The 15,164-nt window shown below is 43.3% G+C and overlaps 1 protein-coding gene and 1 non-coding gene across 3 annotated transcripts in view; one reads left to right on the top strand and one right to left on the bottom strand.

The window, feature by feature from the left end:
• CDS2 (CDP-diacylglycerol synthase 2) overlaps positions 1-15,164 on the bottom strand; it is a 67,943-nt gene that overhangs the window by 7,677 nt on the left and 45,102 nt on the right. The window contains exons 2-12 of one of the 2 annotated variants that reach the window (XM_060125283.1): positions 12,849-12,985; positions 11,476-11,572; positions 10,627-10,724; positions 8,461-8,558; positions 6,676-6,734; positions 5,950-6,032; positions 3,861-3,948; positions 3,283-3,351; positions 2,243-2,395; positions 665-784; positions 120-223 (exon numbers count right to left, since the gene is read on the bottom strand). In XM_060125283.1, the coding sequence (XP_059981266.1) occupies positions 120-223; positions 665-784; positions 2,243-2,395; positions 3,283-3,351; positions 3,861-3,948; positions 5,950-6,032; positions 6,676-6,734; positions 8,461-8,558; positions 10,627-10,724; positions 11,476-11,572; positions 12,849-12,985 (1,106 nt within the window). Of the gene's footprint in view, positions 1-119; positions 224-664; positions 785-2,242; positions 2,396-3,282; positions 3,352-3,860; positions 3,949-5,949; positions 6,033-6,675; positions 6,735-8,418; positions 8,559-10,626; positions 10,725-11,475; positions 11,573-12,848; positions 12,986-15,164 lie in introns of both variants that reach the window. The other variant, XM_060125282.1, reaches the window with a different exon arrangement.
• Positions 9,954-10,026, top strand: TRNAK-CUU (transfer RNA lysine (anticodon CUU)). The gene has a single exon. It is a non-coding gene; the product is annotated as a tRNA-Lys (tRNA).

The raw sequence follows: 15,164 nt of genomic DNA, 5'->3' as shown, positions 1-15,164 counted from the left end.
AGCAACTGAAAACTGCATTCACACTTGGTTTTTTTCACTCAAACTGAGAAGTAGCTAGAATTCTAGAATTTCACCACTTAAAAATCCACTAACTTGGTTCAGATGGAAAGGTACTATACCTGATAAAACTGGCAATATACACATTGACAAAGGTGGCCATCAGATACTGGCAGTCAAAGCGATCCATGATGCCTCCATGGCCAGGAATGGTATTGGCAAAGTCCTGTTAGAGGAGGGGAAGGATTGATGAGCCTGGCCTCAGCCAAGTCAAAGCCTGGTTTATGGTCCCACCTCAATGTCCAGCTACTGTACTGAATAGCTGAGGGCAACAGAAAGTGAAAAGTAAGTATTGATTCAAATGCTGAAGCTATAATAGGACACAATCTTATTAAATTACAAAATGTTTCTTTTGAAGAAAGAATATATTAACAAATATACTGAAAATCCAACCACTGAATTTTCTTAGAAACAATGTATCTTCCTTTAACCTACTTAAATTCCATGCATGGGTGAAGAAGAGCACACATTAATAATCAGAGTTCATAGCTTGGTATTTTGAAGGGGGTGGTGGCTGATGAAGTGGGACAGGAGGAGGAAGGCAGAAGATGGGTGAAAAGGGGCCCAGCTTGGAGACAATGAGGGGAAAAGAAAAGGGTTTTCCTACTTTGATTTTAAAGGCTCGCTTGAATCCACTAGCGAAGAACCCTCCAAAGGGGCCAATGAGTGAAGCAAAAGTGGAGAGGGCAATGCTGTGAATCTGGAAGGGGTACATCCGGACTGTTTTCTGAAAAGAATAAATGAAGTCAGTTGAGATGCCTGCAAGCCCAGGCTTATTACTTGTTAACATTAAAAAACAAACAAACAACAACAAAACCACCTCTTTATGAAACTATTTCTCTCCCCCCACCCCAAAATAATTTAGGAAAAAGACTGGTTTGCGGGTTTTTGTTTGTTTTTGGTAAATCTCTAATATATGGCTTAATAGAGGACATTAAGGTACTACGCATTCAGTCTACAGCAATATGATGTTTTGGTTGAAGTGTATGAAGAAAATCTAGCCCTACAAGGACACATTGTTGAAAAAAGGAAGAGTATTTTAGCACCGTCTTTTCAGATAATTATGGGTATTCCTCTCTGATACTACACCAGAACTTGAGCCGTAGTTTTCTAAAAATTTGGTGCAATGTGGAATCTGAAAGCCTATCAATGACCATTTGAATGGATCGTTTACCCGTGCATGACTGTGTAACACCATGCACTGGCCATTTCAAAAATACTGGTTCACTGAGTTACACAGATCTTTCAAATGTAGACAAATTTTGCCATACAATGTCAAAACGTCATATGTTAAAATCACCACAGATCCCTCAGAAAAGCCTTTAAGTATTAAGAAGCTGTCAAACTTACAGTGGCAGGTATACACTTTCCAAAACTCTAATTTGTACTTGAAAGCCCAATTTTATCATTGGTAACAACTACTGTCAGTTGTTTTCTTGAAGTGACAGACTCACTTTGTTTCTTTTCAAGAAAAATGTCTGCCAAAAATCCAAATCTGAAAAATTATAGTTTGCAGGTTCTTTTCAAGTAAAAATTATGTCCCCATAAAAAAGCCGCTAGTTCAGCTCGTAACTCAAGCAGGTGCACACGCAGTCTTCCTTTAGGTGAGCACTGTCCTGCAGCATTTAGCAGGAGCATTTTATGTATAATTTCCATTTTGGTACCAGAGCATTAGAAAGGTGTGTATTCAAGGGTCAAGATTTAATAAATTTAATAATTTTACTATCTCATCAAAGACATTCTTAAAGTGAGCTGGCTGAGTCTTCCTGTGAGTATGTGGCATAATGAATTCAATGACAGTCCAGTTTAGTGCCACTGCCTTCACTCATGCTAAGGTGCCAGCACTGCTTTTGCACCATCATGGCAAATGTTGACAAAGTGAAAAAGTGAAACTTTCTTCATTATGTTATGAAGAAAGTACAGACCCCCTGAGAGGACCTCAGGGTGCCCCAGGATCCAAAAGCACACTTTCAGAATCCTGGTCTTAATGATTTGAAGCGGGAGGAAATGTCTCCTCCTGTCCTCACCCTAAACTGACTTGAGCAATTCTCCAACCTGGGGCTTACAAGCTTTGGGGAGGGAGGAAGCTAGTTGTTTTTGAGGGAAGGCAGTGGTAGAGAGAGGGCTCTCTCTGTGTAGTCACTATCCAGCCAAGGATCATTCGCCCCATGTGAGTGGCACATACCCAGCCAATGACCGACTGGATCACCCCAGGAATGTTGTACTCCTGCAGACGAAACAGGTCCGAGGGCTCACAGTCCACAGTGAAGCTGTTGGTATCATTGTTGTACTCCACGGGGCAGACAAAGCATCTGTACCCGGACATCACATAGGACAGCTGAGGATGAGAACAGACAGACTAAGGAGACAAGTTCCAGCCATCTTGCCTGGGCAGCACGTGCCTGGTTCAGCCAAGTCCCTCACAGTGCCTAGCACCCTAAGTGCAAGCTATGCACTAAATCAGAGGTTCATATTTCACCATATGTGTATTTTACCTGTATCTGGAAAAAAAAAATGGAAAAGAGGCTGATGGCCCACTGAGGCTTCAATGTACTTGCTCCAATAACCAGGCCCTGAATAAATCCAGGAAAGACCTGAGGGAATTTGGGCAAAGAACTACAAGAAGTTTCACCCATTTGGAGGAGCAACGGTCCATTTTTCTCAGGATCCCTTAATTCAAAATGGCAGGTGGTGAGGGGAGTGGTATAGTGAGAGGGAGACAACCAGGAGGAGAGAAGGCTGAAGAGCAGTAAGTAGGGGGTCAGCCCTGAAGGGCAGCTGGACAACTTTGAAAAGGGGAGAGACAGGCCTGAGGGTCAAAAGCAGCGAATGGTGCTCTAGAAAGGGCTGGGAGATCATTCCTCTCCAGGAAAGACACGCACAGGAGAAAATCTGGGTTAGAATGGCATATCCCACCTCACCTCTTACTCTCAGGCAAAATATCAATTGCCTGGACAAGAATGCCATCTCCTGAGTGTTGCCAGGCCTCAGACTGAGAGGAGTACAAGGTGTGCACGGCCCCCACTCCTCTACTGCTTAAAGACTGGCAGATAAAGGACAGCTGGCATTGCCCATGCCATGTTCATGTCCCGCTATAGGGCAAGGTTGCCATTCTGCAGGACAGAGTCCTTGGCCTCGGGGGACATGCTCACTAGCCATGGATGGGCTTTGAAGGTGGGTGGGAGGCCTCTGCCCATCCCCCACCCAACTGGGAGCACCACCTACCAGAAGGCCAAATACCACAGTAGCAAAGCAGCCCCCGATGAAGCCTTCCCAGGTCTTCTTCGGGGACAGCTGTGGACAGAGAGCAAGTTCTTAAAAAAAGGCATTTTGATAACTCTAGCTTTGGGAATAATGATTAACTGTTAAAAGTCTTTCTACTATTAAAAAAACTCATTCAATTAAACCACCTCACCTTCTAAAGTACCCCATACTTGGTTTCCTTGTTCCCTGTCTGATAGCCCTCAGTTTCCTTTCTGTTTCAATTGGCCAAATAATTTAATTGTATTATAAAACAGCAAACTATTTAAATGATAACACTCAAATTCAGATCAAAGCCACAAAAGTGTGCCTACACCGTCTATAAAAATATTTTCCCTATTAGCTCTTTTTTTTCCTATGAGTAGTTGTCAAGTTTTCCTCTGGCTTTTCTCTTGAAGCTAATTTATTACTAGCCTTTCATCAGGATGACATAAAGATGTACACACCAGCTAGATCTCTTCTGTCTCCCAAGCTGATCTACTCATATTGAAAGCACCACCCTCCCCTCACGGTGATGGTCCATGTTAGGGTGATCCACTTACCTTGATGAGTGGGGTTCGACCAAAGAAGAAGCCAAACATATAGGCCATGATGTCATTACAGATCACACAAGAAATGGGGACAATGAACCTAGGAAATAAACCAAAGTAAGAATCAACACTACCAAGATGATAATACCTCAAAAGTCCACAAAACAATGCCATTCATAAATTTCAGTACCAGAATAACCCATATAGTACTTATTAACCATTAAGGAATAAGTTTAAAAGAAATAAAATGCCACATAAGCCATACCTAGTACCCAGCACATAGCAGCATTCAAATGTTTACTGAATGACTACTGAATAAATGGAGGTGGTACCCTATAAAATGTCATTTGTTCTTTTTTCATTATAAAGTAATATAAAAATTTAAAGTGTAAAGAAAAGAAAAAATTTAAAGTGTAAAGAAAAAAAAATTTAAAGTGTAAAAAAATAAAAAAAATAAAAAGTTACCTTGTTTCCCCTATCCCTATCTCCATTCTCCAAAATAACTTTTAAACATTTCTGACTTTTCTTCTTCTAGTAGTTACTTCCATAATCCTAAGTAATACATTTATTATCTATTTCATAATTTACCTTTTTTTTTTTTACTAGCTCTACTAGCTCTAGTGAGCCCAACTTTTCCCCAGGACTACACTGAGAGCAAGATCAAGTACATATAGCCAGATTTCTTCTCTGCCTCCCTCTGCTGGTCTGGTCATCCCCACCATGAAAAAAAAGGGACAGTTTCCAAACTTGTACCATCTCTCTCTTCTCACTTTCTGCTCTCTGACAGTCACTTTTTTCAAATTTTCTCTATTACAGTTTAACATAACATACAAAAATCCTAGCCCTTCAACTACAGGCAATATTTTCTGACTTCCTGCTTGTTAAGGTAGGGATTTAGAGCACCTGTATCCACCCAACAACCCATAGTATTTACTTTGTTGAGGCTTCTAGCAACATTCTCTGCTCTACAACTATAATTAAGTCTTGAAGGTTCAGTCTAAAAACCAATAACTAGAGATTTTAATATGATTCACTCTAGAGCCAAGTGGTATGTCTAGCCCTGAAGATGAGAACTTAGCATGAGCCCCTCTTTAGAATTACTTAACAACACTCTGAAAGAGAGGGAGAGTACATCTCCTCAGGCCATTATCATTATTTTAAACATAATAATGCCATAAGGCGAACATTTAGATGAGCTAGTCTCTGTTCTAAGCACTTTACATATTTTTACTAATTTATTCCTCAGGCAGTGGGTATTACTGTACCTTCACCCTGAGAACAGGAAACAGAGGCACAGTTTGGGATCTTAATCACAGTACTTTAGCTCCTCATATACACGAGGATATGCCTTCACATTTTCACTAAAAGCATAGCTTCTTCAGTCAGCCTACTGATTTCTGTCAATGGTGATAGATTTCCTACTGAAACCATTGCATATGTGGAATAAAATCTACTAAGTATATCATTCTTTTGACACATTGCCAGATTCCATTCGCTAATAGTTTATTTAGAATAGTACATCTATAATCATAAAAGAAATCAGTTTATCATTCTTGTTTCTCCCTCCCTATGGTTTTATCAGCTTTAATATTAAGGGGTGGATAAAACTCAGCTGCTATCATTGGTCATTTTTTCCAGGTGTGGATTCTTATGCAATTTTCAAAGTTCTTTTATAGTTACTGATCTATTCAAGTTTTCTTCTTCGTGATTTTTACTCGGTGACCTCTTGTTAGGAAATCATGATTTTTTTTTTCTAGATTTTCAAATTTGTTGCCATATAGTTACATTGCCTTTGATTCTTTAAATATCCCTACACCTGTTAGTCTAGAACAGTGGTTCTCAAAGTGTAGGTCCCAACCAGCAGCAACAGCATCACCTGGGAATGTATCAGAAATTCAAGTTCTCAGGCCCCACCCCATAGCTACTGAAGCAGAAACTCAGGAGTGGGGGTGCCCAGCAACCTGTGCTGCAACTAGGCCTGCAAGGGATTCTGATGTAGCTCAGGTGAGAATCTCTGGTTTAGACAGTTCATCAGAGTTTCTCAGCCCACCTATATGAAAACACCCACAAAATAAAAGGAACCCCCCCCAACATCACTCACCAGATCATTCCTTCAAACAGGTTGTGGATAACAAGATGTGACTGGGTTACAACAATCAGTAATGTTACATGGGTCCAGCCAAACTGCAAAAGAAGATAAAGGATAAACTTTACCTAACAGTTTAGCTTGAAAGGAACTTCAAATAACCGTTAATACCAAATAGAAAATTGCTTAGAAACAGGTAGGAAAGATATCTGCTTCTGTACCTGCCTTACAGGAAGTGAAAAAGGTATAGAACAGGCCTCTGGGAAGAACTATGTTCCCCAGCTACAGTTGCCATCAAAAGGAGGGCCCATATGGCCCATTAGTTAGTCCTTCTATGCTCCAAAAGCCTGGGTACTTCTCATTTTCTTAGTAAGTATTTATTGAGTGCTTAGGACACTCAGAGAGGGGATGTTTTTAGGTTGAGGGAGTGATATAGCAGGCAGGATATCTATGGGCAATGCCTAAAGCTTCACCTTGAGCCTTACCTGGAGGCCACCCTCAGGTCCAGAGGGCAAAGACTACTTAGGGTGTAAATTACATAACAGCGATTGGGTCTAGGTGGATAAAGAGCCACCAAACTTCACGAGGGATGCCTCCTTCATCCTCTAGGTTCCAGATGAATAAAAACAGACTGCATTCCAGGGTTTTGATTTATCACTGAAAGGATGAGAAACCTGTGGAGTTTCCACAGAATTTCACTTATGCCAAGAATTTTGACACTGATGCGCATATTTCCCTTACCATGTAGAACTGCAGTCGATAATGCTTCTTGACCAGACTCAGCACAAACATGCAGAATCCTAGTTTGAGGAAGAGGAGGAGAAAGGGCAAAATGATTCACATTCTGCATTTATCTTTGTCCTAGTCATTTCCTTTAGCTGTGTTAAGCAGTCCTTTGCTAATTTCCTGGCAGCAGTTAACCAACCAGGGCACAAATACATAGCCCAAGGGAATAAAACCAGATAAGCAGTCAGAAGGAAAAAATGACTCCTTCAAGACAATTAAAGGAAGGCAATATTTTAAAATCTTGCAGACTACACTCAACTTAGGACACTGTTCACCAGATAGAAATGTTTTGATCCTAGAGCACGGGCCGACAACAGGCCAGCCGCCTGTTTTTATAAACAAACTTTTATTAGAACACAACCATACCTATTTGTTTACATATTGTCCAGGGTTCCTTTTGTGCTACAATGGCAGAAATGAGGAGCTGCAACAGAGACCCTATAGCCCCCAAAGCCTATAATATTTATTATCTGGACCTTTTAAGAAAAAGTTTGCCAACCTCTGTCCTAAAGAACAGGCAGAAGGAGGATCTACCTGGTATGGGGCCAAGGCCATCCTTGCATCTCCTACTGACCCATATGACCGAACTCTCCAGGAAGAAAAGGGATTTTACCCATAAGTGTGCTGAGTCCCTCAAAAGTAGCCCTGCCCAGAAGAGAGCACATCACTATTCAAGACCCCTGGCCTCCCTTTGTGGGGCTGCTCCCAGGCTCTGAGGCATGCTCTCTATCCTCAACACAGCAAACCTCTCAGAAGGGGACTTCATATTTTAATAGCCAGGTGTCTTTCACGGAGCCGAGTATTGCCATCAAGCTGATGAACAACAGGTAAGACTGAAACTTATTAGGTCAGAACAAATTTCTCATATGCCTCAAACTGGCTTTTAGGGTAACTATGAAGAACACATTACTAGCATTACTGTACAGTCTTAACTGAGTTTAGATTGACAGAGCACTTTACTGTTTGTCAAGTTGCAATGTATCTGTTCAAATCCTCACAGTAATGCTCCTGTTTTAGCTTTAGATTACAGAAGAGCTAACTGAGATTCAAAGAGTAAGCTCCTGGCTCCTTTGAAGTCACAGGTCTTTTTAAACCCAAATCAATAAAATTTCTAATATACTGCAATGTCCCTTTTTTTTAAATTAATTTTTATTGGAGTATAGTTGATTTACAATGTGTGTTAGTTTCTGCTGTACAGCAAAGTGAATTAGTTATACATATATATATATATCCACTCTTTTTTAGATGCTATTCCCATATAGGTCATTACAGAGAACTGAATAGAGTTCCCTGTGCTATATATACAGCAGGTTCTTGTTAGTTATCTATTTTATATATAGTAGTGTATATGTCAATGCAATGTCCCTTTTTATATACAAGTTCCTGGGTGGTTTTTGTTTCAGTCACGCTGCAGAATCTCTGCCAAGAGGACAGTCAGGACAAGACCATGCTATGCAGTCCTCCAACAGAGGCTGGAACACAAGGACAGGTGGCACAAACTCAGAGTCCACAACCACACAAGCCCCTTGGTCTCATTTCTCTTAGTAAAGAGCTGCTACAGCTCACGTAAGGCAGAATCCTTAGCTCTGCTCCCCTAAGTGGTCAGAGTTAATGTCATCAAAACCTTACATTGACCAAGAAATGCCCCAACTCAGCAGACATGCAAAATACACAACTGGTGAGCTGCTTGACTCATACCTGTTAGATAGAGAGTAAAGGAAATGAATCGGTGGTATTTACTGAGAATCCGCAAAGGTTCCTCTCTCTGGACCAGAGTGAAGAAGTAATCTGTCACTGTTTCGCCATAGAAGAAATAATTTACACACAGTAGAAAGTACCTGTAAGAGAATACAGGTCACTGCCAAGGGGAGCACATGTGGCCTCTCCTTTAAAGCGAGGCTGTTAGAAAGCTTCAAGGACCAGAGGTCCACCTGACCCCCAAGACCCCCGGGGGCAGCTCACACAGGACAAGCAGATCACCATTCCCTGTTCTCTGGTGACACTGAAGGTGAGACGTTTATCTAGAAATTTGTGGCTTTCATTCACTCTCCATTTATCATAAACTTGGGACTCAAGTTTTTGCCCCTTCTGTAGCATTACCAGGCCTAACTTAACACTCAAACTGTAAGACAACCCTCTGAAAGGCACCTCATCCTGCCTCCGCAGCCTTACATCCACTCTTCCTGACACAAACCTTGCACACCTATCAAAATGGACTTCTCTGGCTTTGCCACCTGTCTGCTTGGTTCCCTTCTTTTCCCTGCCTGGAACATCCTCTTCACTTACCCAGTTTATCACTCGTTGCTCAAATACCATTTTCTTCATAAAAACCTTGCATGACCTAACATGATATCTGCCTCCCCTGCATTTATTTCTATAGTACAAAGTATTTGCTCCTTCCACTAAGCAATTAATTATGCTTCAGACTGTCTTCCTCTCTGATGCCTGGCTTTGACACACAAACCTTTCACTAGCACTAACTCTTCATCTGTTTATAACCTCTCTCCTCTACTGGAAGGAGCTCTGAGGAGGGAGAAGACATGGCTCATATACCTTTGCGGCCTCACTGGTGTTTCTGAGTATGGGAACCAGCAGCCCCACTCTAAACACTCAACAAGGATCCAGACAAAGAAGAGAGGGGAGAGCTTCTCTCTTCCATTTTTTCTTTTTTTTTTTTTAATTGTGGAAGTTCAAGAACTCCCCATACTGGGTTTGTTTTCTGTTATGTGAAAAACACTTCCTTTGTACAGTGACCACAGTCAGGGGTCAGACATCCTGAGTATGTTAACAAAATTCATAACATTGCTTTCCAGCTATAGAAGACCCACAAGAGAGACCTACATCTTAACCCAGGTGGCAAGCACAGGCCCTGTGGAGACTGCGAGGCAGCTTGTGCTGCTGGATGATGAGGAAGCATCTCTCAGAGGATGTGTCCAGGCCAAGTCCGAGCACATCAACTCCCTTGGCCATAACCAAGTTGCTGGGGCCCAAAACACTACTCTCTGGCCTGGTAAGTAATGAAATCAATGCCCGAGACCCAGCACAGCAGGGTGAGAAGAATCTGTATTTGCCCGAAGTCTTCTCAGGACTACACAGTACTCTGCTCACATGTCACCACCTGAGAAGAGTGTGGTCAATACAGCAGCGAGTTTCAGATCAGGAAGGGGTCTCGGACATCATCTGCACTATAGGTTTTGACCCTGTTTTTGCTTCAAGATAGCCAAGCCCGGAATTCCCTGGTGGTCCAGCGGTTAGGACTCTGCGCTCTTACTGCCGAGGGCCCAGGTTCAATCCCTGGTCAGGGAACTAAGATCTTGCATGTAGCGTAGCGTGGCCAGAAAAAAAAAAAGCCAAGCCCCTTCCTAGGAGGAGAAAACAGAGTTCCTCTGAGGAGCCCCGATCCCCTGCACTCAGTCTCACTCCTGCTCACTGGCACCCAAGGAGCCTCCGAGGAACTAGGGCTCCAAAACCACAGTTTGAAAAGCACTGACTAGGTCTCAACCATCTGTTTTAAGGATGAGGAAGTCAAGTTCCAGAGATAGCAACACCAGCACTGACAACTCCCAGATAATTCTTGTGGGATGCTGAGATACTAGAGCATGAAAAATGTACTGATATAGAAAAGGGGGGCCATTGTGCAGAGTCTAAGGAATCCAAATACTGATGCAAACACAGTCACAGATGCAGCTGGTCTGGTTTCTTCTGAGGAAGAGTCCAGACTCTGGGTAACTACTCAAACGCTCCTCACAGGCCAACCATACAGTCCGGCCTATGCAATACTTGGGTCTCAAAGGTGCTGTGAAGGTCCATGGCCATCACAGCCTCCCTCCCACCATGATTGTAAATACCTACCACAAAACACTTGTCCAAATCTGTTAAGGGTTTCTGTGGGGCTAAAGAGCTTACCAGCTGAGGGTTCTGAACCAGGGCAGGTCATAGGAGTGGTAGACATTGTAGCCAATAGTGATAATCTCATGGAAACACTTAATCTGAACACACATCACCTGCAGGACACAAAAGAATTAGAACACTTGTCAACTCCCCAATTCTTATGATCTTTAGAAACAGAAACCAACAGGTCATGGGCCTTCAAGAAAAACCACTATATTTAAGAACAATGTCGGTCCTTCAGTGATTCCGCTCTCCTCCTTTCTCTCTCACACCACCCCACAGGGTAGTGAGGCCCTTTAAGTCACACAGAGTAGATGCAATTTCTCACAATAAATATATGCTTCTGAAAGTTCAATTAACTTTTTATTGTAGAACACCCCCCCACACCTCGGGACTCAATATCTTCCATTCTTGACTTCGAATAGAAATACATACTTGAAAAGTGCTCTGCTCAGCACTCATCTGTTAGTCATTTGACCCTGTCCATGACAGTGGGAAGACTAACAGCAAAGTACTGTGGACTGGGATTTCTTAACAAAAAAGTCCTAAAACCTAGGAGGGAGACTCCAGGAAAACAAGAAACAAAACCAAGAGTCACACAGAATCGTAGCCAGGGTCCCAGTTTGATCAAAGAGCTGAAGTAATAAAATCAAATTTTAAAGTGATCCTTAATTCACACACAAATAGCCCTCCAGTTGGCTGCTGGAAGGTGAGAAATCACAGCTATTCTAAGGCAGATGTGGTCTGAAGAGCCTGGACCCCAAGTGATTCCCAGAACCAACCCAACACCTGGCACTTAAAATGACCAGTCCTGTAGGGAAAAGTGAAGGCAAAACTATAAAACAGCATATAAATGGCACTTACAATCATCATTAAAACCATTGGTCCCAGGTAAATGATGATGAAGAAAAATGCAATCATGGCCAAAGTCAAGATGCCTCTCACCCACCAGTTCTTCCATCTAAGTTAGAGAGGAGGGGAAGGAGAAAACATGTCAGGGGCCCAGAAAGAACTGAGGTACAAACCCAAGGGGGATGGTTCTTCCTGGGTTGAGAGGGCCCTGAGGTCAATCCTTTCCAGGAGTATGTCCTTCACCTTGACAGAGGCAGTAGCCCACTAGCCACATGCTGGGAGGTGCAGAGCCACCAGAGCCATCACATCATCCATGCTAAACTCAGCAAGTCCTCCAAGGTCCACAGAAAAACACACCCAGCTTGTGTCTTAACGAAGGAATCAGGCAAAAGACCCGAGGGAACAATGCCCTCTACTTCTGTATCTACTTGGACGGTGTCTATGGGCTTCTCTATCTGAGGAAAAAAACATTTTTCCTGCAGCAGAATCCTACATTGCTCTGACCCTGCATTGCTATGGCGATAACAGTATCAAACACAGTGGTAATAATAGCTATCATATGTATGTACCTGGCACTTCTATAAGGACTTTACATGTATTAATTGATTCAACCCTCAACACTACTAGCTTTTACAACAGATGAAGAAAGGGATGCACAGTTCATACACCTGTGAAGTGCTTAAGCTGAGATTTGAATCCTGGGAGTCTGGCTCCAGAACCCATGTCCTTAACCACTGCACAATACAGCCTTTCAAAGGGACAAATGTGTGGGAGGCATGCCCAGGAACACTCTTAGATAATGTTTTGGGGTCTTATAGTTTGCCTTTTTAATCTGCCCACGCAGCTGGTATCGGAAGGACTAGAATCTCAAGGGATCAAAATTTTAACCCTGAATTCACCCAAGTTGAGATGTTTCTCAATTCTTATAGGAAAATTCAAGGAATGTCCACAATGTATGTGTGTGAGAGAGGGAAAACTGAACTCCTAACTAGAAACTTGGGCTCCTCAGTGTAAAGCAACCTGCCCATTAGTCACAAACCCCAAGGATCATTCATCTTCATGTGCTGTGTCAGTGACCACCCCCATGTCCACTCGTTCCTCCTCCTTAGACAGCACCTCCCAGACAGCCTAGAGCACCCTTCAAGGCCAGATCCACCCAGGCGGCGCTCGTAGTCACTGTTAAACACTAGATGATACTCAATGGAGCCCTAGGCAAAGGCAGGGGAGACTGTGGCCAATGAAAGCGGGCAGGCCTGCACCTCACATTCTAACAGATGTGGGCTCCTGCTACAAGATTGTGGGCTCCCTAAGGGCTTCGGATTTTCCATGGCACTTGGAGACAGTGCAAGACCCCAGCAAGCACTTGCATCATTAAGCCAAGCTACCTTGAAGACAAGTTGGAAAGGGCCCTGTTGAGGACCTCTGGGGTATCGTCTACAGAGGTTGGTAGGGTGACAGCTTCCACTCGGCTCTCACTGTCCGATGCAGTTTCTCCATCTGCCTTTGCTTCTGCCTCCAACTCCTACATAGCAGAAAAACAGAAGAGGAAAAGGTCACAAGTGCTGAGTAGGATACTGGGTGTAGACATCCAAAAAGACCCATCCACCTTTGAGAACCCCTCTCCATCAACACCTAAGTCACACAGGGAGCAGCCCCTGCTCTGCCACAAGCTATGGATGCTCAGAACCACCAAGACAGCCCGGGCTCTCTCGGGGAAAGCTGGGTGTTCAGGCTATTGCCCCTGCAACAGGGCTCCCCAAAGTCCATGGTGTTACTTCCAGACTTCACAAGAACACCCCATAAGGAGGCCAGCCCCACTCAGTGTGAAAGCCCTATGGGACCACTAACTCGAGTCACTGCTTCACCAGGACTGGTATGTACCACTGCCCTCTCCCAGCCACCAGGCCTGGGCATCAGCAGACACTTTGATGTCACTCACAGAGTTGCCACCAGACCCCAGCCATATAAGGAAATGCTCACAGGAACTCACCCTGCTCCCCAGCCTGTGTGAAGGGACCAGAGCCATGCCAACAACAGGTTCTCCAACCAGAGTACCATGGAGCAGGCTGCTCTACATCCTAGGGACCATCCTTCTACTCAGAGCTTTTATTTCTTAGGAGAATTTAGAATAGCTGCTGTGAGAAGAGGTGTAGGAGAAATCAAATCACTTGGAATCAGAGTAACAATACTACACAGTATTTGAATAGCCCTTCACAGTTTTGAGAGCATCTCCCACACCTGTGAACATCTGAGCAGCTCTGGGAGGAAGGGAAGGAAGACGGAAAGATCCCTGTTTACAAATGAAGAAACAGGGGCTCTGAGAAATTCGATGGCTGGCCCCAAATCTCCTACTAACCAGGTCTCTGACTTCAGTGTGTTCATCCCACTAGATTTCCTTTTATGTAAGCATCTCGGAATCCATTTTATTCTTCAGTAAGAGATTCAGAATAAAGTAAACTGAAAATGGCAAAAGGAGGTTTCACCAAAGTGTCAAAGATTTCATTACATACATGTGCAAACAAAAAGACAGTTATATCTTTCTTCAAATTGGACAATTTGAATTTCCCTGATGACTAATAAATATATGAAACTGAGGATCCCTTCACATGTTTCTTGGCCATTTGGATATCGTCTTCCGTGAAGTGTCTGTCAAGTCATTGGCCAGTTTTCTACTGAGTTTTCTTGCTTTCCTTTTTATTGATTTGTAGGAGTTTTTTTTAATATGTTCCAGATTTAAGTACTTTGTGTCACTAACCTGTTCCTCCAGCCTTCTCTAACCCCCACGCCCCACCTCAGTCCTTCCCTTTCCTACAATCAGACCTTCTCCCTCCGGCTCAGCACTGGCCACAACAGGGACTTGGTGGGAGATTTTATAACTGTCTTCTGCCCCAACTGACCATAAGGTCCCTAAAGACAAGGATTATAACAACTTTTTCTCAGGATATCCTCATGCCCGGCACAAAGATACTTACATAAAATACTTACAAATATATGTAAGGATGGTGGGAGGAAGAGAGGAATTAATTCCAGGTGTGGTAAAGCTGCCCCTGCCCTCATAGAGACAGCTGTTTCTAAATTAACTCACAACTGTGGTAACACCACAAAACAGAGGCTTTAGTGCAGAACTGCTGATACAGAGACAGCAGGCTTTGGTAAAGAACTTATGGAGGCACTTTGCTGTACAGCAGAAATTAACACAACATTGTAAATCAACTATACTTCAATTTAAAAAAAGAAAGAACTTATGGAGGTGGCCTCATCCGTAGGACCTGAGGGGAAAAGCCACAACTTCCGATGATGGGGGTCAGTGCTCCTTCCTCCGCCATGCTTAGCCAGTGGCTCTGGACAAGTCACCCAAGTGACTTGTACTGTGCTTCCTCACCTAATAAAAGAAGCCCAAAAAGGACCCTCCTTATCTGGTAGGGGTTCCCTAGAAAGATTTAACCAAACCCCCACCCAGAGCTGTGCCTATTCCACTGCCCCACAAGGTTCTGAAATGCATGGATAATGTGGGATTATCCCTCTCTGATGAGACTGCCTGAAGACTGAGGCATTTGGAACAGCTTTCCATTCTTCATGTTAACATTATCATCCTCTCCCCATCAGCTACCATCAGGAATATGAGGTAACGATGTTGTGGGATTATCTAGATCTGACCCCTCAACCAAGGGGCTTCAAAATGCAAGTACCAGAGCCCCACC

This window comes from Lagenorhynchus albirostris, chromosome 15, assembly GCF_949774975.1.
Source record: "Lagenorhynchus albirostris chromosome 15, mLagAlb1.1, whole genome shotgun sequence".
Taxonomy (NCBI): domain Eukaryota; kingdom Metazoa; phylum Chordata; class Mammalia; order Artiodactyla; family Delphinidae; genus Lagenorhynchus; species Lagenorhynchus albirostris.
The sequence above is the reverse complement of the archived record's forward strand: the minus strand, read 5'-3'. Positions and strand labels throughout refer to the sequence as shown.